Source organism: Schistocerca gregaria, chromosome 3 (genome assembly GCF_023897955.1).
Source record: "Schistocerca gregaria isolate iqSchGreg1 chromosome 3, iqSchGreg1.2, whole genome shotgun sequence".
NCBI lineage: Eukaryota > Metazoa > Arthropoda > Insecta > Orthoptera > Acrididae > Schistocerca > Schistocerca gregaria.
In genome coordinates, this window is record NC_064922.1 from 954555177 (window position 1) to 954578856 (window position 23680).

At 36.9% G+C, this 23680-nt stretch overlaps 1 protein-coding gene across 8 annotated transcripts in view; it reads right to left on the reverse strand.

Annotated features, from left to right (window-relative positions):
• Positions 1–2010: 2010 nt before the first annotated feature.
• LOC126355928 (dedicator of cytokinesis protein 1) overlaps positions 2011–23680 on the reverse strand; it is a 452703-nt gene continuing 431033 nt past the window's right edge. For 5 of the 8 annotated variants that reach the window (XM_050006490.1, XM_050006494.1, XM_050006493.1 and 2 more), the window contains one exon: positions 6720–7734. In XM_050006490.1, the coding sequence (XP_049862447.1) occupies positions 7645–7734 (90 nt within the window). In that variant the 3' untranslated portion in view covers positions 6720–7644. Of the gene's footprint in view, positions 7735–23680 lie in introns of all 8 variants that reach the window. The other 3 variants (XM_050006495.1, XM_050006492.1, XM_050006496.1) reach the window with 1 other exon arrangement.

The following is a 23680-nucleotide window of genomic DNA, read 5'->3' on the forward strand; positions in this document are numbered from 1 at the left end:
TGTTTTGTTTTATGTATTACCACAAATTCTGGTCAATAGCTTGTAAAATTGACATGTTCCATATCCTGCGATAGTGTCACAACATGGATCACCGGAACAAGAGATAAATAAATAAATAAATCCCAGAATGAGTTAAATTTTGACTGCATATCTCCAGCAGAAAATCAATGACTATTCCTTTGAATGGATTTCTAAATCAGTACATCTATGGCCTAATTTTCATGTGTCTCTTGTGGTATATTGAAAACTTGTGAACTTCAACTTTTTTATATCCAATATATGCTAGACCATGCATTCTCAGAAATGTATTGGTGTTTTTCTTCCAAACTTCGGGGAAGAACTTTACACTTCCTTTTCCTGTCACTGCTTAAGTCACCATAAAATTCTTGGCCTTCATCTTCAGCATCCTTGCTTCCATCATCTTCCAATAATTTATCTGAATTTTCTGATAAATAATGAGCATCACTGAGGAGCAATGAGTGTGAAAAGGTACTGTTGGCTCCAGTGGTAACTATGACTGCTACATCATTTTGAGCATTACTGGATGCAGGCAGTAAAGTTTCTATACACACACACAAACAAAGATTCCAAGACTTACCAAGCGGGAAAGCGCCGGTAGACAGGCACAATAAATAAACACACAAACACATACAGAAATTTTTTAGCTTTCGCAACCGGCGGTTGCTTCTTCAGGAAAGAGGGAAAGACGAAAGGATGTGGGTTTTAAGGGAGAGGATAAGGAGTCATTCCAATCCCGGGAGCGGAAAGACTTACCTTAGGGGGAAAAAAGGATAGGTATATACTCGCGCACACACACATATCCATCCGCACATACACAGTGTATGTGCAGATGGATATGTGTGTGTGTGTGTGTGTGTGTGTGTGTGTGTGTGTGTGTGTGTGTGTGCGCGCGCGCAAGTATATATCCTTTCGTCTTTCCCTCTTTCCTGAAGAAGCAACCATCGGTTGCGAAAGCTAGTAATTCTCTCTCTCTCTCTCTCTCTCTCTCTCTCTCTCTCTCTCTCTGTGTGTGTGTGTGTGTGTGTTTTGTTCATTGTGCCTGTCTGCCGACGCTTTCCCGCTTGGTAAGTCTTGGAATCTTTGTTTTTAATATATTTTTCCCATGTGGAAGTTTCTTTCTATTATATATAAGAGAAACAAACCTGAAGGTCAAATTCATGCAGTTACAATAAAGACGAGATCAATAATGTTGTTAGTGTGGTGGTCTGACTCACACCACGATACAGCAACTGTAATACTATCAAGTTTAATAGTTTTAGTGGTTTGGTGGTAATGCCAGATAAATAATGAAACAATCTTCTTACCAATGTCAATTCCTGTCGGAAAGGCATCTCTGCTTTCATGATCTACTTTCAGCCAAGATACTAGGAGATAGACAATAAGCAATAACAATGTGCTGTGGCTGTGCATGCTTTTGCATTTATGCAGCATTTCTAACCACATCAAAAACTCTTTTGTTCCGTGGTATTTAGATTTACTTTTTCACTGTGTCACATACACAGTATCATTTTAGTTAATTTTCTTCATAAATAATTATAAATTCTGTATTCTGGTGACAAGAGCAGATGTGCTGATAATACTGCATCTCAACCAACTGAAAAATGTATAATCAACAATTTATCAGTTATGTGAAATTCTTCAACAACAATATGTATCTCAATGATATAACAGCCTGTGTTGTGGTTAATGCCAGTTAGCCTCATTAGATGGGTTCTTCATTTCTTCCTGACCCATGGAAGTAGGCCATTTTACCTCCATTTTGAATATTAGGAAAGATTCTATAAGCTCAATTAACTATTGTGTGTTCTTCTAACTAGTTTCAGAAAAGAGACAACAAAAACAATAAAAAGTGTGCAGTGAGTACTGTTGTGTAGCTAGTCTGTAAGTAGACTAGTGTTGATATGAGAAATGTTGAGATAACACAGAGAGAGATGTACTCGATTTTTTATGCACTAATCTCTAAAACCATTCCAAATAGAAAACCAAAAATATACAAAGAATATCTGTATTTTCCACTGGAACATTTATACAACCATAAAATAATGTATCTGAAATCCACATTACAATGTTACATCATAATTACTCAAAAATTACAATATTTTTCTCTTTAAATAACATTTAATGGAAACTTAGCATTATTTGTACAAATTTGTACCTTTGAGCAGGACCACTCACACAGTATTTTGCTTCTACACATTACTAAGAACTCCTGTAAATTTTTCAAAACTTACCAGAGTACACAAAAATGACAGCAGTCTGGGTATGTATGACATGACACAGCCGTTTGCTAAACTACTTATGGCAAATAAATTTAGAAAAGCCTGTCTCCAAAATACCACATTCATTTGGTATGAATATAAGGCAGACAGAAACATATTTCCATGTTAAATTTAAAAAGTGACAATAAAAAGGAATTCTAACAGATCATTAGTTAGGTATTACACATAAGCTTGTCATTGGAAGCAGCAGGTTGTTGCGCCATCTAACATCAAGTCATGGGGAAAAAATTACACCATCTGATGTGAAAGAACAGCATAATAGTGGAACACACTATTTAACAGCACACTTATAAAAACAAACATTTAGTTCCTACAGTTTAAAAGCCAAGTGCCAAAACTGACATGACATTCATTGAGTTCTGGAAGTAAATTATGTTTTTAATGTTAGACAATCAGAAATATGTGTATTTACAATGTATTTAAGAAAACTTTAACACAAAACAGAAAGATCCAAATATTGTAAATATACAAATGAAAACTGATATCCTGGTTTAGAATCATGAAAGTGTTGCTGAAAATTAATGTACAGTAAAAAAATACTTTTCTTGTTAGCTTCACTACATTTAGATACAGAAATATACATTCTTTCTTTGTTAAATATAATCTTTGGTTCACAGATATTTACTGATAAATAAAAATAAATGTAACATACAGTTTATAAAACTCAAACTTAGAACTGATTGTGCTGTCCTCAGTTACCTACAAAATTTGTCTTTCTAGTATATCTAATGTTTAACATGAATGTACAGGATTGAAAAAGATTTATGAAATTGAGGTACTTATAATTTTTCACACATGGGTTAAATTTTGAGTCACAATTAACTACACCACAACAGTTAGCAAGTGACACTTAAGGTAATATAGCTAAAGGCTTAAACTGTCTGTTTAAAAAAATTGAAATAATATGACATCTGTATTTATAAAACCCATCATGAAGTTGACAGCTTCATAGTGCATAACATAGTTAATTCACAATACATGCTACACAGTATAATTTGGAAAGATGCGAAGAAATGAAAAGTTGAAAGCTGATACCAAAAAGCACCCGATTATTCAATAAATTTGGCAGAAAAGTGAGACAGGTCATTAGCATTTAAACTTAAATGGCACTAAATGGATCACATATCAACAGAGCTACGATTAGAAACAGTGTCCACTCAAAATCACAACAAATAACTTAAATCATTTGTCTATGTGGAGATATAGCAGCTAACTGTGATGATTAATTACTAAAAACTGGAAAATTCTAATGCTGGATAACCTAGAATAATATGAAATAACTGTGCAGCTAATTACAGCAGACAAACTAAAAGGGTGCCGACAGTAGTCATACAAAATCAAGTAAAAAAGAAGAAGAATATAAAAGTACTAATCTCAATGACTAAAAATATCAAAATTTGTAATGGAATGGACAGGTATAAGGGGAAGATGAATGAAAGCAGGGAGTAAATTTTGATAAAATTCATTTTGAAAAAGGGCAATACACAAATTTGTAATTGTAATACTGAATATACTAATTGACTTCCTTCCTTTAAAAATTTAGATGATGAATACACACAGAGAAACTTGAATATAAGTGAATCACAATTTTACTTATACAGTAATAAAAATAGCTCCAAATGAAACATAAATGCAAAAATACATATAGCAAGATATGTAACAAATGTGAATTTTTGTAGAATTAATATCGGCATAAAGAATTTTATAATATACAGGTACAGCTCATCTTACAAAACTTGAATACTTCATGTTTTCAAGTTTTCTTGGTAATACTAATGAAATCATTAAATATTCATATAATGTTAACTTGATATATCAGGTTCCAACAATATTTGTAATCATTGTTACTATCATTATTATTATTGTTGTTTATGGGTATAACAAAAACTGACAGTTGTCATAATAAAAATAGTCCACCAATATGAAATAAAGTGATGACTGTGTGCATTAAAGATGTGACATTCACTTTTCCCAAACACTAAATGAGGAAATAAAAATTGAACAGCCAGTTGTAAACGAATTACACACAATATCCATATCTTATACACCAGTTTAACAAAACTAGCTCAGTGTAAGATCCAATACGTTCAGTTATGTCATTCTTCATACCTTTGTAAGAAACATCACTCAAAAAAAGGCATAAAAATGAACAATCAAGTCAGAAAATTATTAAATTCACATAGAGATATAAAGGCTAGCCAATATTTATCTCTGCATAAGAACTGACAGACCTGCTGATAAAAGCACTTAAAACAGATCATGGAACTAAGTTTCAACCCAAAAAGTGCCCCTATAGGGAAGAGGAGAGAAACTGGTTGGGGCTTTATCTTTGCCTCCAAATTCAAACATGTCTGATGAGAAGCATGTTAGAACTGTAAAGAAGCAACTAACCAATTTAAAATGGGCAACAATTTCTTAACACAACTACCAGACGAGCAAGCAATAATGAATGTACAAAAAGCTGATAATACTTCCAACAAAATAATTTAATTGGATAGAAAGAAATCTACTTACCAAGTGGCGGCAGAACACACACACACACACACACACACACACACACACACACACACACACACACACAAGAAAGGTTGTAATTAGGCAATCTTTTGGAACCGATGGCTCCTCCTCCAAGCAGAAGGGTTGAAGGGGAAGGAAGAGAGGTGAAGGAAAAGGACTGGGGAGGTCTGGGAAAAGGAGTAGATTTTGGGAAAGTTACCCAGAACCGCAGGTCAGGGGAGAATTACCGCACAGGATGAGAAGGAAAGGACAATCAGTCTTTCCTTCTCATGCAGTGCAATAAGTCTCCCCTGACTCGTTGTTCTGGGTGACTTTTCCAAAATCTACTCCTTTTCCTAGACCTCTCCAGTTGTTTTCCTTCACCCCTATTCCTTTCCCTTCTGCCTGAAGACGGAGCCACTGGCTCCAAAAGCTTGCCTAATTACAACCTTCTTTTGTGTGTGTGTTCTGCTGCCACTTTTTATCCATCCAATTAAATTATTGTGCCAAAAATTCATTGTTTTTGTTATTCCAATAGAATAAGCTTCAAGAGCAAATATAATTGTAATCTGATTCCTTTACAAACAACAAACTCTTACCTTCTTACAACGAGGGCATAACAGGTGGGTGAGATGGTCACAACTTAAGTTTCTTACATGTGAATGGCAAAATTATGGTAGTGATGCTAAAATTAGTATTGAAGATAAAGATGTAGCAAACTGATAATAATAGTAATAATAATAATAATAATAATAATAATAATAACATAAAACCACTATTTTTGTAAAAGAGATGTAATGTGTGAGGAAAGACAAAACTCATCATACAAATGTATATTAATCAGTGAATTGGAATATGTCAGTGACAGTTGTAGCTCAACTTTAAGTATGAAATCTTAGCTAAATGTCTCAAAACCTTATTTATGAGTTTATCAAGTCCTCACCAATTCTTTTGTTAGGTCAGTTGATGTCTTTCCATACACATTGAAATGGAAAATCCTTGGTGGACTAAAAAAAAAAAGGTAATTTTAAGTAATAACTGCCATAGTTCTGAACAAACAGAATCAGATGAGTAATAAATTACCTTTGAGAGTTGATTCATTCAAATAATATGAAAATGACATGGTTCTGTATATTCAGATTTGATTATCAATATAATTATGAGCATATTTCACAGAAAAGTCTATGATACCACTATGGAAACAATACAACTCAAAAAGAGCTAGCCCCTATAATAGACATGACACTGAAGTCCGTATTATGATTGTATTGAAACTTACATATTCCACTGCAAGTTAATTAAATTTTATGTTATTTCCTTTTGTACTGAATGCAAGCCACAACTGTTTTCATAGCCACAGCACCAAAACAAAGACAACAGGGGTGCATGTCACCATATGCATGTCTCATATTGGTGTTTTAAGATCTATGGTTTAATTATAACAACAACACTTGTGAGTGTTTGTTGTATGTGGCAGATAAAGGAAGAAATTAACAGAATTGACACACACTTTGAGCAGCTTCAATTAAACTCTTTAAACCAATAAAAACTTCATCTATTAAATGCAGAAACCTCTCCTACTGGGTAAGTAGAAAATTAAACCCTACATTTTCAAACAATTACTGTTAAATAAAAATGAACTTTTAATTAAAATGTGTGTTTAAAAATAATCTATTATTTCTTTCTATTTCTATTAAGATATGTTCAGTAAGATGTATGTGAACTATTAATTGTATCAAGATTTTCACAAAACAATACTGGTAATAAGGCATCTCTTATGTACCTATCTAATTATTTCTGCCTAAAAATTACATTATAATGTTGTAAATACAACACACTGGCATTTTCACTCTATAAACATAAAAATATATGTCTCTAAAACAATGAACTGCAATGAAAATATAATTTATTAAATAAAATTTTGTTTAACATTTTTTTACTTCTTTAAAATGCATCATTATTCTTCAAACACATATCACTAATATATATGGAGCTCTTAAAATAGTATCACATACACACTGAAGAATGCATTCTCTCCCCCCTCTCTCTCTCTACCTGAAACACACACACACACACACACACAACTTGAACAATATCAAAACTATTTTGTTGCAATGGCAACAATGAGGACAATTGAGGATGCCATAATGTTCGCAACTGATATGTATTACTCTAGGATCACAGCATTAAATTAACTTATGTCAGAAGTGTATACAGAAATGCCTTTAATTTCTCGACATACTTCAGACTCTTTCCAGGGACATTAAATGTTGAGATTACAAGAGAATAACTAATCTTGTCTTTTAATTTCACACTGATAGGTATGCCCAAACAACATCCAATGTGTAATTATACAGTCAACTTACATCACACAATCTTTCTTTCTTATACAATAGCACTTCACATACTGAGAAAAAGTTAAATTCCCCCCGCCTCAGCACATTAATGGCAGAGATTGGTGATATATGTTTAATATCAACAATTTCCTCCAACAGTAATCATTTATCTACCAAACACTATTAACAAAACAACAGTAATTCACATTACTCATAACATAAATACAGTAAAATGAGAATTACTTTGACAATTTTTAACAGGTCCATAAAGTTTTTGATTAGTTCAACTAACAAAACTTCAGCATCCGCTTATTTACAAAATGTAATAATGAAGGGTGGAATCAATGAATATGTGATACTGGAGCTACGTAGTCACCTATTAATTAAAAAAAAGGTGATGTTATTCTGATCACTCTCAATGGAGGCAGCACTTACTAACAACAATACTGAATACTCTACTTAGAGTACAATCTCTTATAAGTAAAGACTAGTGCCAGACTACATAATAACAATTAACTAATTGGTAATTTCAAATGAGGTCGTTTTGGTGGTGGTGTTGGTGGTGGAGTATTCCTGTCAGTTGGCTCAGGAATTCGAGGAGGCTGTAGGTAAACAAAAAGAAATTAACATCAAAATTTTGCTAGTTCCAATCCAATGCAATCATGTATATGGAAATCCTATTTCACACAGTTTTTACATACAACTATCATTATAATTTGTTTCTTGAAACCAATCAATCATTTTACTGACCATTTTATTTATGCTTTTCTTCTGTCGGTGCACTTCTGGTGAACTTTATTATGAACCTTAAGTCATAAATGAAGAGAATTACTTCCACTTTACTGATTTGTGGAGGCAGGTCATTTACACATAGCAGTAACACACCAGTAGTAGTTATTTTCTACATATGACTACTTGTACAAACTGATTAAATATCTTGTCGCAACTGTCCACTTTTCATTAGTTAGACATTAAGGATGCTAGTTACTACCTGAATGTTTGACGTAATAAACTTTATGTTTCTGCAAAAGAACATTATGATTTGTGTTTTAAGTAGATATCAGAAATTAATAACAATATGAATTCCTTTTTTTTATAGGGTAGCTAAACATTTCCATTGTTTATTTTTTCTTAAAAGCACATTGTAAAAGTGATGCAGTGCATACTTTACATGACAGGCTTTAAACTGTTTGTTTGAAAGATTATCAAAATCATGAGAGTTTTTCTTTATATATATTTAACTATTTTCTTAATTTCACTGGATAAGAAATTATCTGTCATAAGAACTGCAACTATAGTTGGAGAAACATCAAACAACACTCAGGACACCAATAACAGCTGTGGGGAGGTGACTCGTAATATCTGTGAGTAAGCAGCTGTGTGAAGAGTGTAACCATAACTGAGCAATAAAGTCCAAATGTGATGCAGAGGTGCATGAAGATGTATGCGCAAGAGGTCTCCAGATGAAAGTACGGGCAAAGTTCTGCCATACTAGTAGAGAGAGCCACGAGAAGTAACATACAGCTAATGATTTAAGTTATGGTTCAGAGCCACAGAGAGTGTGATGTTATAGACAAAGTAGTTTCAATAAAAGTTTTAATTGTAATCGAGTTTATATTTTCTTTCACATAGTGTACCCTTAAGTAAGGCTGAAATAAGAAAGGGAAACCCTGCATTTATTGTATCTAATAAGGCACATTTTTGAGGATTATAGCAAAAGGCCGAGGAACCTTTTAGAAATGGAAAAAAGAATCGATTAAAAGCTTATTAAATTACTGAATGTATGTGTATAGAAAGGGAATGATATTGACTGTATACCAAAAGAGAAAAGATTTATTAAATAAAACAGAAATACATGAAAAACTACTAAAGTTAGTTGTTGATCAACTGAAAGATGGAAAAGACCAATTAGTGATATTGAAACTGCTTTGTCAAAAGACAGAAAAAGTTCCAAGACATGATGAACATTGATTCTAAAGTTGCAGATTTAGCAGAGAAAAGCCAGAGGCTTTTCATGGTATGCAAGGAGGAAACAGTCATAAGAATGAATGCATGTGGAGGAAAGTAAATCAATGCAAGACACAGTCCCTCAAGAGAATTCTGAGGAAGGAGAAGGTAGTAGCCTATTTCCTACATGATGTTAAACTTGATGTAACATAAGAAAAAGTAGAAAAGAGAGCCATTATTATATATTTGTAGCTAAATGTGAAAATGAAAAAATGATCAAAATGCAAATTCCTCATACAAATGTGACTAGAGCCAAATTAACAGCATATAAAATTAGGACAATTTTTTTTTTTCAATAAGCCAGTATTTGAAATGAACCTAAGGTGGACATGACGCTGTACTCAGCTTCTTCGAGGAATATCGTTTGATCCAGTGAGAGGATCGATAGGTTCTCTATCCATAATTCGGTGGTTTGTAGGGAAAGTATTTGATGGAGATAAATGGGGAGGGTGCTGCACTGGGCAGTGTAAAATATTCATTTTGGCCTCTTGCAATGGACACTTCTTGTGGCTACTCACAAAACAAAGCACAGAGATAAAACAATGTAAACTCCATGTAGGAATGCCAATAACGTAGGAGAAGACAGATTTCTACTTACCACAAAGATAACATGCTTAAGTTGCAGACAGGCACAATTAAAAGCCACAGCCTTTGTCAAATGGTTCAAATGGCTCTGAGCACTATCGGACTCCACATCTAAGGTCATCAGTCCCCTAGAACTTGGAACTACTTAAACCTAACTAACCTAAGGACATCACACACATCCATACCTGAGGCAGGATTCGAACCTGCGACCGTAATGGGTCACGTGGTTCCAAACTGAAGCGTCTAGAACCGCACGGTCATACCGGCCGGTCACAGCCTTTGTCACAAAAAGACAAACACCACTATTCATTCAGACAAGCAAGCACGCCAGCAGCTCTGGCAAGAATGCCTTCTGGCATTCTGGCCGTGCTGCTGGAGTTGGTGGCCATGTGTGCGTGTGGTGTGATCACTCGAGTGAATGAATGGTGCGTGTTTCTCTTATCCAACAAAGGCTGTGGCCAAAAACGTATGTGTAAGTGTCTTCTAATTGTGCCTGTCTGCTATCAAGTAGCAATCTATCATTACATTGTTAAGGAATAAAGCTCATCATCTGTTCTTCAACTTAAGGATGGAATTTACTGATGTTTATTCAAGTATACTGTGACAAAGCAAGTGGGATAATTTTAATTCCCCTCTTGTTTTGCCATCTGCCTCCTTAAATTTGTTTTGTTACTTGTAACTATTTACCATTAGCATAAGTGAATATTATCTATATTTTCATAAAAGAGAAAGATCGGCCCTCAGTTTTAAAGAATGTAACACCACATCTTATTTTTTGTTTAGTTTTATGTATGTAATTGATTTTCTAATTTATTTTCTAATTTATTTTGACTATTACTAGTTAGTATCTTTTATTATAGGTTGAAATCTGTAATTGTTTCATAACTTAAATTGTATTGTTGGCATATAAACAAGTATAAATTCGGTAAAAATTGTAAACATTTGGAAGGCAAAGTACTAGTAATATTAAGGTATCTATTTAGCTCTATTCGTATTCCTCCTCCCATGAACCATGGACCTTGCCGTTGGTGGGGAGGCATACGTGCCTCAGCGATACAGATAGCCGTATCGTAGGTTCAACCACAACGGACGGGTATCTGTTGAGAGACCAGACAAACGTGTGGTTCCTGAAGAGGGGCAGCAGCCTTTTCAGTAGTTGCAGGGGCAACAGTCTGGATGATTGACTGATCTGGCCTTGCAACATTAAACAAAACGGCCTTGCTGTGCTGGTACTGAGAATGGCTGAAAGCAAGGGGAAACTACAGACGTAATTTTTCCCGAGGGCATGCAGCTTTACTGTATGATTAAATGATGATGGCGTCCTGTTGGGTAAAATATTCTGGAGGTAAAATAGTCCCCCATTCGGATCTCCGGGCGGGGACTACTCAAGAGGATGTCATTATCAGGAGAAAGAAAACAGGCATTCTACGGATCGGAGTGTGGAATGTCAGATCCCTTAATCGGGCAGGTAGGTTAGAAAATTTAAAAAGGGAAATGGATAGGTTAAAGTTAGATATAGTGGGAAATAGTGAAGTTCGGTGGCAGGAGGAACAAGACTTCTGGTCAGGTGACTACAGGGTTATAAACACAAAATCAAATAGGGGTAATGCAGGAGTACGTTTAATAATGAATAGGAAAATAGGAATGCGGGTAAGCTACTACAAACAGCATAGTGAACGCATTATTGTGGCCAAGATAGATACGAAGCCCAAACCTACTACAGTAGTACAAGTTTATATGCCAACTAGCTCTGCAGATGACGAAGAAATTGAAGAAATGTATGATGAAATAAAAGAAATTATTCAGATAATGAAGGGAGACGAAAATTTAATAGTCATGGGTGACTGGAATTCGGTAGTAGGGGCAAAGAAATGAAAGAGGAAGCCGACTGGTAGAATTTTGCACATTGCACAACTTAATCATAGGTAACACTTGGTTCAAGAATCATAAAAGAAGGCTGTATACATGGAAGAAGCCTGGAGACACTGACAGGTTTCAGATAGATTATATAATGGTAAGACAGAGATTTAGGAACCAGGTTTTAAATTGTAAGACATTTCCAGGGGCAGATGTGGACTCTGACCACAATCTACTGGTTATGACTTGTATATTAAAACTGAAGAAACTGCAAAAAGGTGGAAATTTAAGGAGATGGGACCTAGATAAACTGAAAGAACCAGAGGTTGTACAGAGTTTCAGGGAGAGCATAACGGAGCAATTGACAGGAATGGGGGAAAGAAATACAGTAGAAGAAGAATGGGTAGCTTTGAGAGATGAAGTAGTGAAGGTAGCAGAGGATCAAATATATAAAAAGACGAAGGCTAGTAGAAACTCTTGGGTAACAGAAGAAATATTGAATGTAATTGGTGAAAGGAGAAAATATAAAAATGCAGTAAATGAAGCAGGCAAAAAGGAATACAAATGTCTCAAAAATGAGATCAACAGGAAGTGCAAAATGGCTAAGCAGGGATGGCTAGAGCACAAATGTAAGGATGTAGAGGCTTATCTCACTAGGGGTAAGATAGATACTGCCTACAGGAAAATTAAAGAGACCTTTGGAGATAAGAGAACCACTTGTATGAACATCAAGAGCTCAGATGGAAACCCAGTTCTAAACAAAGAAGGGAAAGCAGAAAGGTGGAAGGAGTATATAGAGGGTCTATATAAGGGCAACGTACTTGAGGACAATATTATGGAAATGGAAGAGGATGTAGATGAAGATGAAATGGGAGATATAATACTGCATGAAGAGTTTGACAGAGCACTGAAAGATAACATTCCATTGGAACTACTGATGGCCTTGGGAGAGCCAGTCCTGACAAAACTCTACCATCTGGTGAGCAAGATGTATGAGACAGGCGAAATACCCTCAGACTTCAAGAAGAATATAATAATTCCAATCCCAAAGAAAGCAGGTGTTGACAGATGTGAAAATTACTGAACTATCAGTTTAATAAGTCACAGCTCCAAAATACTAACGAGAATTCTTTACAGACCAATGGAAAAACTAGTAGAAGCCGACCTCGGGGAAGATCAGTTTGGATTCCGTAGGAATGTTGGAACTCATGAGGCAATACTGACCCTACAACTTATCTTAGAAGCTAGATTAAGGAAGGGCAAACCTACGTTTCTAGCATTTGTAGACATAGAGAAAGCTTTTGACAATGTTGACTGGAATACTCTCTTTCAAATTCTGAAGGTGGCAGGGGTAAAATACAGGGAGCAAAAGGCTATTTACAATTTGTACAGAAACCAGATGGCAGTTATAAGAGGCGAGGGACATGAAAGGGAAGCAGTGGTTGGGAAGGGAGTGAGACAGGGTTGTAGCCTCTCCCCGATGTTATTCAATCTGTATATTGAGCAAGCAGTGAAGGAAACAAAAGAAAAGTTCGGAGTAGGTATTAAAGTCCATGGAGAAGAAATAAAAACTTTGAGGTTCACCGATGACATTGTAATTCTGTCAGAGACAGCAAAGGACTTGAAAGAGCAGTTGAACAGAATGGATAGTGTCTTGAAAGGATGGTATAAGATGAACATTAACAAAAGCAAAACAAGGATGATGGAATGTAGTCGAATTAAGTCAAGTGATTCTGAGGGAATTAGATTAGGAAATGAGACACTTAAAGTAGTAAAGGAGTATTGCTATTTGGGGAGCAAAATAAATGATGATGGTCGAAGTAGAGAGGATATAAAATGTAGACTGGCAATGGCAGACTGGCAATGGCAAGGAAAGCGTTTCTGAAGAAGAGAAATTTGTTAACATCGAGTATAGATTTAAGTGTCAGGAAGACATTTCTGAAAGTATTTGTATGGAGTGTAGCCATGTATGGAAGTGAAAAGTGGACAAGAAGAGAATAGAAGCTTTCGAAATGTGGTGCTACAGAAGAATGCTGAATATTAGATGGGTAGATCACATAACTAATGAGGAAGTATTGAATAGGATTGAGGAGAAGAGAAGTTTGTGGCACAACTTGACCAGAAGAAGGGATCGGTTGGTAGGACATGTTCTGAGGCATCAAGGGATCACAAATTTAGTATTGGAGGGCAGCGTGGAGGGTAAAAATCGTAGAGGGAGACCAAGAGATGAATACACTACGCAGATTCAAAAGGATGTAGGTTGCAGTGAGTACTGGGAGATGAAGAGGCTTGCACAGGATAGAGTAGCATGTTGAGCTGCATCAAACCAGTCTCGGGATTGAAGACCACAACAACAATAACAACAACAACAACAACAAAAACAACAACAACAACATAACATATTAGCAAAACCAGCCCTCCATTAATTCCAAAGTAATTAACAGTTTTGTCAAAAGTATTGTATGCATAACTATATTTGTTATTTTCATGATTTAAGCAAACAATTCGCCACAAACTTTGTAGTAGATGAAGATTAGATTAGATTAGTTTTTCGTTCCATAAATCCGTGTTGAGGAGATCCTCGTGGATGTGGAACATATCCCTTTTTTCCCTTTAAAAAAAAAAAAAAAAAAAAAAAAAAAAAAAAAAAAAAAAAAAAAAGCTGAAATAACAATATTAATAGTATAAATATACACAACACATCATATGTTTCTATCAAAAATTCGTCAATGGAGTAGAATTAGTTGGCCACTAGTAAGTCTTTCAGGCTCCTTTTAAACTGATCTTTATTTGTAACAAAAAATTTTATGTTTGCTGGCAAATTATTGAAGATGTGTGTCCCCGAGTAGTGTGCTTTTAAGTCCTTGTGCAGATCATTTTTGTTCCTGGTGTTGTATGTATGAACTAAACTATTTGTTGGAAAAAGAGATATATTATTTGGGACAAATTTCGTTAAGGAGTACTGAGAGGCAGTAGTTAGTATACCCAGTTCTTTGAAGAGGTTTCTAGAAGACGTCCGTGAGTTTACTCAACAAATAATACGTATTACACGCTTTTGGACTCTGAAAACTTTTGTTTGACTTGAAGAGTTACCCCAAAATATTATACCATATGACATATGACATTATGGAATGAAAGTAGGCAAAGTATGCAAGCTTTTTCACTTTTATTTTGCCTATGTCTGCTAACACTCAAATTGCAAATACAGATTTGTTAAGGCGTTTCTGCAGTTCTGTGGTGTGCTCCTCCCAACTGAATTTATTATCAAGTTGTAATCCCAGGAATTTAAGACTGCCAACCTCTTCTATCTGCTCTTCTTCATACTTTATGCATATGCTGGGTGGACCCCTCTTACAGGTTCTGAATTGCATGTAGTGAGTCTTTTCAAAGTTTAATGTAAATGAATTGTCTTTAAACCATTTATTAAAATCCATGAAAATATCATTAGCAGATCTTTCTAGAACTACACTCGACATACTATTTATTGCAATACTTGTGTCATCTGCAAACAAAACGAACTCTGCTTCTGGCAGTGTAACTGATGAGAGATCATTAATGTATACAAGGAAAAGCAATGGCCCTAAGATAGATCCTTGTGGGACACCACATGTAATTTCTTCCCATTCTGATGGTGACTGAGGACTTAATTCACTAGTCCCTTGCACTGACACCCTTTGTTTCCTGTTAGGGAGGTATGACTTGAACCATTTTGCAGCAGTGCCCATGACACCATAGAATTCTAATTTATTTAAAAGGATGTTGTGGTTTACACAATCGAATGCCTTTGACAAATCACAGAAAATACCTGCTGCTTGTAACTTGATTTAATGAATTAAGTACATTTTCACTGCAGGTGTAAATAGCCTTTTCGATATCAGAACCCTTCAGAAATCCAAACTGTGTTCTTGATAATATGTTATTTGTGGTCAGATGATTGAGAAGCTGCCTGTACATTACTTTTTCTAAAATTTTTGAGAATGCTGGCAAAAGTGAAATCGGTCTGTAGTTTTATGGCATCTCTTTATCCCCTTTCTTGAATAGAGGCTTAACATCTGCATATTTCAGCCATTCAGGAAATGTCCCAGTTATAATTGACTGGTTACACAAGTAACTTAGAATTGTACTAAACTCACAAGAACATGCCTTAACTAACGTTGTTGATATTTCATCGTAACCACTAGAATGCTTTGTTTTTAAAGATTTTATTATGGAAATTATTTCTTTGGTGAAGTGAGTGACATATTCATGTACCTGAAGCTACTTGTAAAGGCTAGTTTCAGATATTCAAGGGCATTATTTGCTGATCCTGACAATCCCATTCTATCAGTAACGGATATAAAGTACTTGTTAAATAGATTTGCCACACTATGCCCATCGGTCACTAATGTGTCATCTACCCAAAGTGCTATTTGCTCCTGTTCCTTTCTGGTTTTACCAGTCTCCTCTTTCACTATATCCCATATTGTTTTTATTTTGTTCTCTGACATTGCTATCTTCTTCTCGTAGTGTATTTGTTTAGATGTCTGAATTACTTTTTTAAATATTTTACAGTATTCCTTGTATTTAGCTAAAACATCAGCATTGGAGCTAGTCATGGTTGACAGATACATTTTACTTTTTGTCTTACAGGAAATCTTTATTCCTTGTGTGATCCATGGTTTTATTATAGATTTCTGTTTAATTTGAGTAACTTTTAGAGGAAAACAGTTTTCAAACATGGTACTGACATTGACCATGAATGTGTTATATTTTTCATTCATGTCATGGGCACTATAAACATCTTTCCAGTTCATATCTTTGAGCAGTTTTCTAAAACACTCAATTTCTGGTTGATTGAATACTCTCCTGTACTCAGATTTTGCAGTCTTGATAATCTGCTTAGAATTTACATCTAAAACAAGGAGCTGCATGTCATAATCTGACAGTCCATTTATTACAGGTTTTATGATATGATTTTGTTCCTTTGATTTGTCAATAAAAATGTTATCAATGGCTGTCCTTGAGGAAAGTTCGAAAGTTTACAGTGTGAGTTAGATTGAAAGACAACATTACTAACTGCAGTAAATGTTTACTGGAAGATTGAATTAGAAAATCTGTATTAAAGTCACCAGCAAACTAAATTTCTTTGTTTCTTATTGTTAAATAACCCAAAAGAGCTTCTAGATGATTTATGAATAGATTATAATTTCCTGCAGGTGCTCGGTAAATAGTTACTATTATATAGGATCTGTTATGGAACTCTACTTCTGTTGCACATGCTTCTAGATGCTGCTCTAAACAGAATTTATTAATGTCAATGTTCTTGGATTTATGGCAGTTTTTAATAAATGTGGCAACTCCTCCTCCATCCATATCTACTCTGCAGAAGTAGAAAGCTAGCTTAAATCCTGAAATGTCTAACATATCTATACCAATGGTCTCTTGATGTTCAGAGAGGCAGATTATGTCAATTTGGTTAGATGAATTCATTTCATCGATACAAATGAGTAGTTCATCAACTTTATATCTGAGTCCCGGAATGTTCTGGTGTAATAAAGATAATTGATACTGCATACTAATGGGATTATAACTGCTTTGGTGAAGATGAACTGGCAGTTTGTGATTACTTTCTGTTAAACATTGTTTAAATGGAGGCTGTATGCTAAAATCTGACTCCTGTTCATCTGTTTTCTCAAACTGAGTGTGTCTGCCAATCTCTCTTAAGACACGTTTTCTATCCCCCTTCCCTATCCTAAAAAAGGCATCCCTCTGACACCTGTGACCACTGGTATTTTACCACTTGTGACAGTGTCCCCCCTTAAGTTTCCTGCAATCAAGCCAGACAGTTTTCCCTTCCCTTTCCTATTGAGGTGAAGACCATGCCTAGTGTAGTCCCACCTATCAATAGCATCCACAGGAATCAAACCAATATGGGACCCTATATCCGTCCTAAGCAGCCACTCCAACTCCAAGTTCACCCTCCCTACAGAAGAGTTCAAATGAGGCCGATCATGGCGTCTCAACACAGACACAAATCCCACACTCGTATGCTTCGTTGCTGATGCTATCTTCACCAGGTCACTCTCTATGGAATATTCAGAGTCTCTGTCAATGCTGTTTCCTGGACCACCCACTATAACCACAGCATCCTCCTTCCTTGAAAGCTTGTTGTGCTCTTTCTTCAACTTCAGCTACATGAGGCTCAACCGATTCTGACTGAGGCAACAGGTCAAATCTATTTTTCAAGATTTATCACAAAGCTGTCTGATGCTCTCCTTTGCCTGTTCCCCCTATTACCTGTTGCCACTTCCCACCTCTGTTCACCCTTCTCCCCCTTTAACCTGTCCAGATCCTCCCTTGCATTGTCTAGGTCAGCTTGAAGGGCTGCAATTCTTCCTTCCTGTTCCAGTACTTTCCTATCTCTACTGCATATTCTACAAAACCACTGAAGAGCCTCATTTATGTCCCCATTTCCCACGCCACTACATATGCCCCAATGAAAGAAACTACAACACCCATCACACCATACCCCAGAACTAACGATCCTACGGCATGTCACACACTTCTCACTAATGGCAAAAACAGAAATCGTATAAACTGATTTAAGTACTGACTAATACGTAAACAAAGGTCCCTAGAAACTATTCAGGCAGATATAAGTTGAAAAAGTAATGAATAAAAAACACTGGTGATTACATTTAAGTTTAAGTCACTGTTTACTTACAATACGCGCGTGTGAAATTAAGCCTAAAGTCTGTGCTATAGGCGCAAGAAGGAAAATAAACTTCTTACCCCGTTTAATCTAACTTAACACTTCACTAACACTTCCACTAATGTAACAACACTTATAATATATTTAAATTCACTGCTTACTTACGATTCACGCGCGTGAAATTAGGCATAGGATTCGTGCTACAGGTGCGAGAAGAAAAACATGCTTCTTACACTGTTTAATCTTATTTTATACTTCACTAACACTTCCAGTAATTTAACAACACTTATACTATATATATATATATATATATATATATATATATATATATATATATATATATATATATATATATATATATATATATATATATATATATATATATATATAACACCTGTAGACGTTTAAAAATAGCTCAATAACAATACTTTTTATAGTTATTTAGTGCAGCAAATACTCGAAGAGTCCGTGTCGGCGCAGTGTTGCCAACCTTGACCTAACTGTTAAGAATATACAATTTTTCGACTTATTCAGTTAATTGAGTGAGTTAAGTTTTAATTGTAATTTCTGTAAATTTAACTTTAAACAACATGTAGTTTCAGCACCTATTATTGTGATTATATATAAGGGCCCAATTTTTGCTCATGAGACAATCAGTCCACGATCGAGTTTCTGGAGAGTAACCTGTGCTGGTTGAAACAACAACAATGCCTCAAATTAACTGTGGAATAAGTGTTAAACAATTAGGCTGTGTGTAAAAACAGTGACAGTGTCTGCTCCTTACGTACCTGATTATTCTTCAGGTACTGTGAACTTTGTGGTAAGTCTCCCCTGACCCACAGTTGTGGGTGACTTTCCCAAAATCTACCTCCTTTCCTAGACCTCTTAAGTCCTTTTTTCTTCATCCTTCTTCCTTCCTCTTCTATCACATCACTCATCTATTTTTGATACTCTATACAAAACTGTATGCTGGAAAGTTTTATTAAGAAATAGGGAGCTGCATTTGTCTCTAGTTGAGTGACTGTCTCCACGTGAGCAAACAATGGTGCTGACACAGTTATAAAACAATATAGTGAGCAGTGGGATCATGAAAAAAGAAAGAAAGAAAGGAAACCACACACACAGTTATGAACAGTTATGAGGGGTACAGGAAAAGTCTCATATGAATATGTTAATGTTCAGATAGTTTACAAATACACTAAAAGTGATTCAAATGAAACAGTCAACTGAAGACACCTGAAGGCATCTGAGAGTAGACAAACACAAACTTGATATTATTTTGGCAGCCAATACATCCACTAACAATAAGATTGAATTCAGATTATGTCTTCATCTTAGACAGCTGTCTTGTCACAGTTTACTTTATTGCTAGAAAAGTGAATTTTGCATTATATTGTATGTTATTGTAGTACACAGACAGTATGTTTACCTTGGTTAAATTCTTTCTGTGAAATCTAATGAAATTTACAATTCTGAATAAACATAATATTATGGTATTCTGATTTGACCATTTCATAGTTACACAAGAAACAGCTACAAGATGATAGAACATGGGTTAAGACAGAGATTAGAAAACATCAAAAAAATAACGGACAACACTGGGTGCAAGTTCTATTCCGGGATGAATAGACCGGTGCAGAAGAGGAATTTGTGGCGAGTCACATCAAACCAGTAAGAGTACTAACGGGGGTATTAAGAAAGAATCTTAGCAGTACCAGTTCCAAATCAGAAAACCACCAGCTGCCTGTTCCTTATTTAGCCTCAAATTAGTGCATCCATCTGCAAGGACAACAACAGAAGAAAATAAACTAAAAGAATATTGATGTCTGCTTGACAGCAACTCAAAGGTTATGAGCACAGAGACAGGATTCTCACAAGAGGTTCCCCATGATACAATTTCACCAGGTACAAGTTACAGCACCATTATCATGGGTGAGTAAGTGTGATTACCATACAGAATAACTGCACGGAAAGAGCTGTCACCACCTTGCCAAAGATGTGAAGTACATTTTATATTATACATACTATCTACAAATTGAACAACATTTGGAAAAGGACGGAATGCTACACACGGTAAAGATTGGGTGTTGATGTGCAGACGAACACAGCAACAAGACTGTTACACATTGTAGCTTTTGGCCAAACCTTCTTCAGCAAAAATACACACACACACACACACACACACATACACACATTATTCACACAAGCAATCACATCTTGCCCACACACGACCACTTTCGTCAGCGGCTCCGACCAGAATGTGACCAAACTGCAGAGCAAAAAGGAGAGGAGCAAAAAGGAGAGGAGCAAAAAGGAGAGGAACAGGGAAGGGGAAAGGATGGACAGGTACAGTGGCACAGGGTGAGAGAATGTGAAAAGGGAGGAAGTGATAGGGCAAGGGGGCAGAATCCTTTGGGTGGAGGGTGTGGGGACAATAGGTTGCTGTAAGCTGCGGCCAGAATAATTTCAGGAGCAGAGAATTTGTTGTAAGGATTACTTCTATCTGCACAGTTCAGAAAATCTGGTGGTGGAGGACAGGATCTGTGTGTCTCGTTAATGAAATAGCTACTGAAAACAAGTATGTGATGTTCAGTCGGATGTTGTGCCATAGGGTGATCTTTGCTCTTGGCCACAGTTTGGCAGTGTCTGTTCATCCTCCTATACAGCTGTTTGGTAGTCATAGCCATACGAAAAGCTGTGCAATGGCTCCAGCAGTGCTGGTATACAACATAGTTGCTTTCATAGGTGGCCCAACCTTTGAGGGGTAAGATAATCCAGTGGCAGGACTGGAATACGAGGGGGTACCCCTTCTCCCAACCCCCCTACACCACCCCCCTCTCCCAAAAATGGAATAACATTGCCGTGGGTGGAGCTTGTGTAGTATGGATTTCAACCACCAGGCTTGTATACCACAACTCATTTCCTGTTCAGTGCTACCTGTGTTGTCAACCTGGCTTGTTCTGTTCCTCTGCAGTGACTATTTTTGCTAGCACTGTTTTGTTATTGTTTGGTTTTTGTAGTGGTTATTTCCATGCATGAAAAGGGGCATGAAAGGACACTCATTTGACAATACTGAAGAAAAAAGCAAGGGAGGAGCTGGCAGCCATTTCTAAAGATGACTATAAAAATGTTTTGAACAATGGAAGCCCAATTGGGACAAATGCATTAGCTGTAATGGAGAGTATTTTGAAGAGGATAAGGGTGTTTTTTAAACAATTTTAAAAGATATTTTAAAAATAATTTTTTGCGAGGGAGGGACATACTAGTAGGATATGCTGAATGGGTGGATTGGTCTGGTCTTGAACCTGGGTCTTCCACAGGGATATGATCCCTGTGGCAAGGAGTTGGGATTGGGAGTGACATAAGGATGGATTAGGATGTTGTGTAGGTGACGGAACCCCACTTTAGGAGGGATAGGAAGGATCTTCATTTCAGGGCAAGATGACAAGATGACAATCAAAGTCCTGTTGAAGGAAGTGGTTCAGTTTATCCAGTCCGGTGTGGTATTGGGTGATGAAGGAGGCAATCTTTTATAGCTGGCTGTTGTGGGTGCTGGGAGAATTGGGGGTATGTGGGGAAATGGACCTAGAAATCTGTTTGTGGATTAGGTTTGTGCGATAGTACCCATCTGTGAAGGTCTTTGTGAGACATTCAGCACACTAGCCAAAAAATTTCTTGTCACTGCCAATACACCATCCTTGGGCGGTCAGGCTATATGTAAGAGATTTACTGATGTGAAAGGAGGTAATGTTAATGGTTGGTGTGTTTAATATGAACAGAGGTGTGGATGGAGCCACCAGAGAGGAGGTGGTCAACATCTAGGAAGGTGGCTTGCTGGATTGAGAAGGACCAAGTGAAGACGATGGGAGAGAAGGTGTTGTGATTGTGAAGGAATTAGGATAGGGCATCTTGGCCCTGAGCCCAGATCATGAAGATATCATCAATGAAACTGAACCGGACAAGTCTTGGGAGGCTAGGAAGGTTTCCTCTAGATGGCCCCAAAACAGGTTGGCATAGGAGTGTGGATTGCAGGTGCCAATGGCTGTGCCAAATGATTGTTTGTATACCTTCACTTCAAAGAGAAGTATTTATGTGTTAGGGTAAAGTAAGTTTGGGGAATGAAGAATGAGTTAGTGGGTGTGGAGTCTGAAGAATGTTGGGGAAACATAGTGTTCAATTGCGGCAACACCATCGGCGTGAGGGATGTTGGTGTGTAGGGAAGTAGCATCTAGAGTGACCAGGAGATAAAGGGGTGGGGATGGCAAAGAGTCGGTGAAGGAAGTGGTTGGTATAGCTGATGTGGAAGGCTAGATCAGGAAAACTTGCTGGAGTTGTTGGTCAATGAGGTCTGAAATACTTTCAGTTGGGGCACAATAACCAGCTACAATACGGCACCCAAGATTGTTGGGTTTGTGAATTTTTAGGGAAGTTTGTGGAAGGTAGGTGTACAGGATCTTGTAGGGGCAAGGAGGGAAATAGATGCAGGGGAGAGGTTTTGGGGGAAGAGCCTAAGGCTTTAAGCAGGGCTTTTATTATCTGCTACAATGCCCTGAAATGAGGAACATCCTACCCAAGATTCTTCCCACCCCTTCTAAAGCAATGTTCCGTCACCCACCCATCCTCCACAACACCCTAATCCATCCCTATGTCACTATCAAATCAAACTGCTTGCCACAGGTGTCATATCCATGCGGACGACCCAGCTGCTAGGGCTGCCTTATCCACCTAACTAGCACTTCCTATTCCAGTCTTGTCACTGGCTTATCTTACCCCATCAATGGCGGGGCCACCTATGAAAGCAACCATATTGTATACTAGCTCTGCTACAACCACTGCACAGCTTTTTATATTGCTATGAATACCAATCAGCAGTCCACCGGGATAAATGGCCACCGCCAAACTGTGGCCAGGAGCAAAGTAGATAACCCTATGGCACAACATGCAGATGAACATCACATACTTGATTTCAGTGGCTGCTTCACTACCTGAGCCATATCGATCCTCTCCTTCACCACGAACTTTTATGAACTGTGAAGATGGGAGTTATACTTGTAACATATTCTCTGCTCCTGAAATATCCCGGCCTTCAATCTATGGTAATCTACTGTCCCTACACCACCACCCAATGGTTTTTGCCCTCTCCTCTTCTTTTCTGCTCCTCGTTTTCTCCCCTCACATCCCATGTCCTGACACTGCATCAGGAGTATGTAGTTCTTGCACACCCCACAAGACAGAGCTCTTCTCTCCTGCCATCAGTAACCCTTCGATCCCACCCCCTTCCCTGAGCTACTTCATACTGCTATTCAGGTGTCAATTTCATTCCAGTGGGAGTTGCCGGTAGAAACAGCCATGTATATGTCACATGTGCTTGGTTGTGTGAATGTGTATTTGTTCTCCTTGCTGAAGAA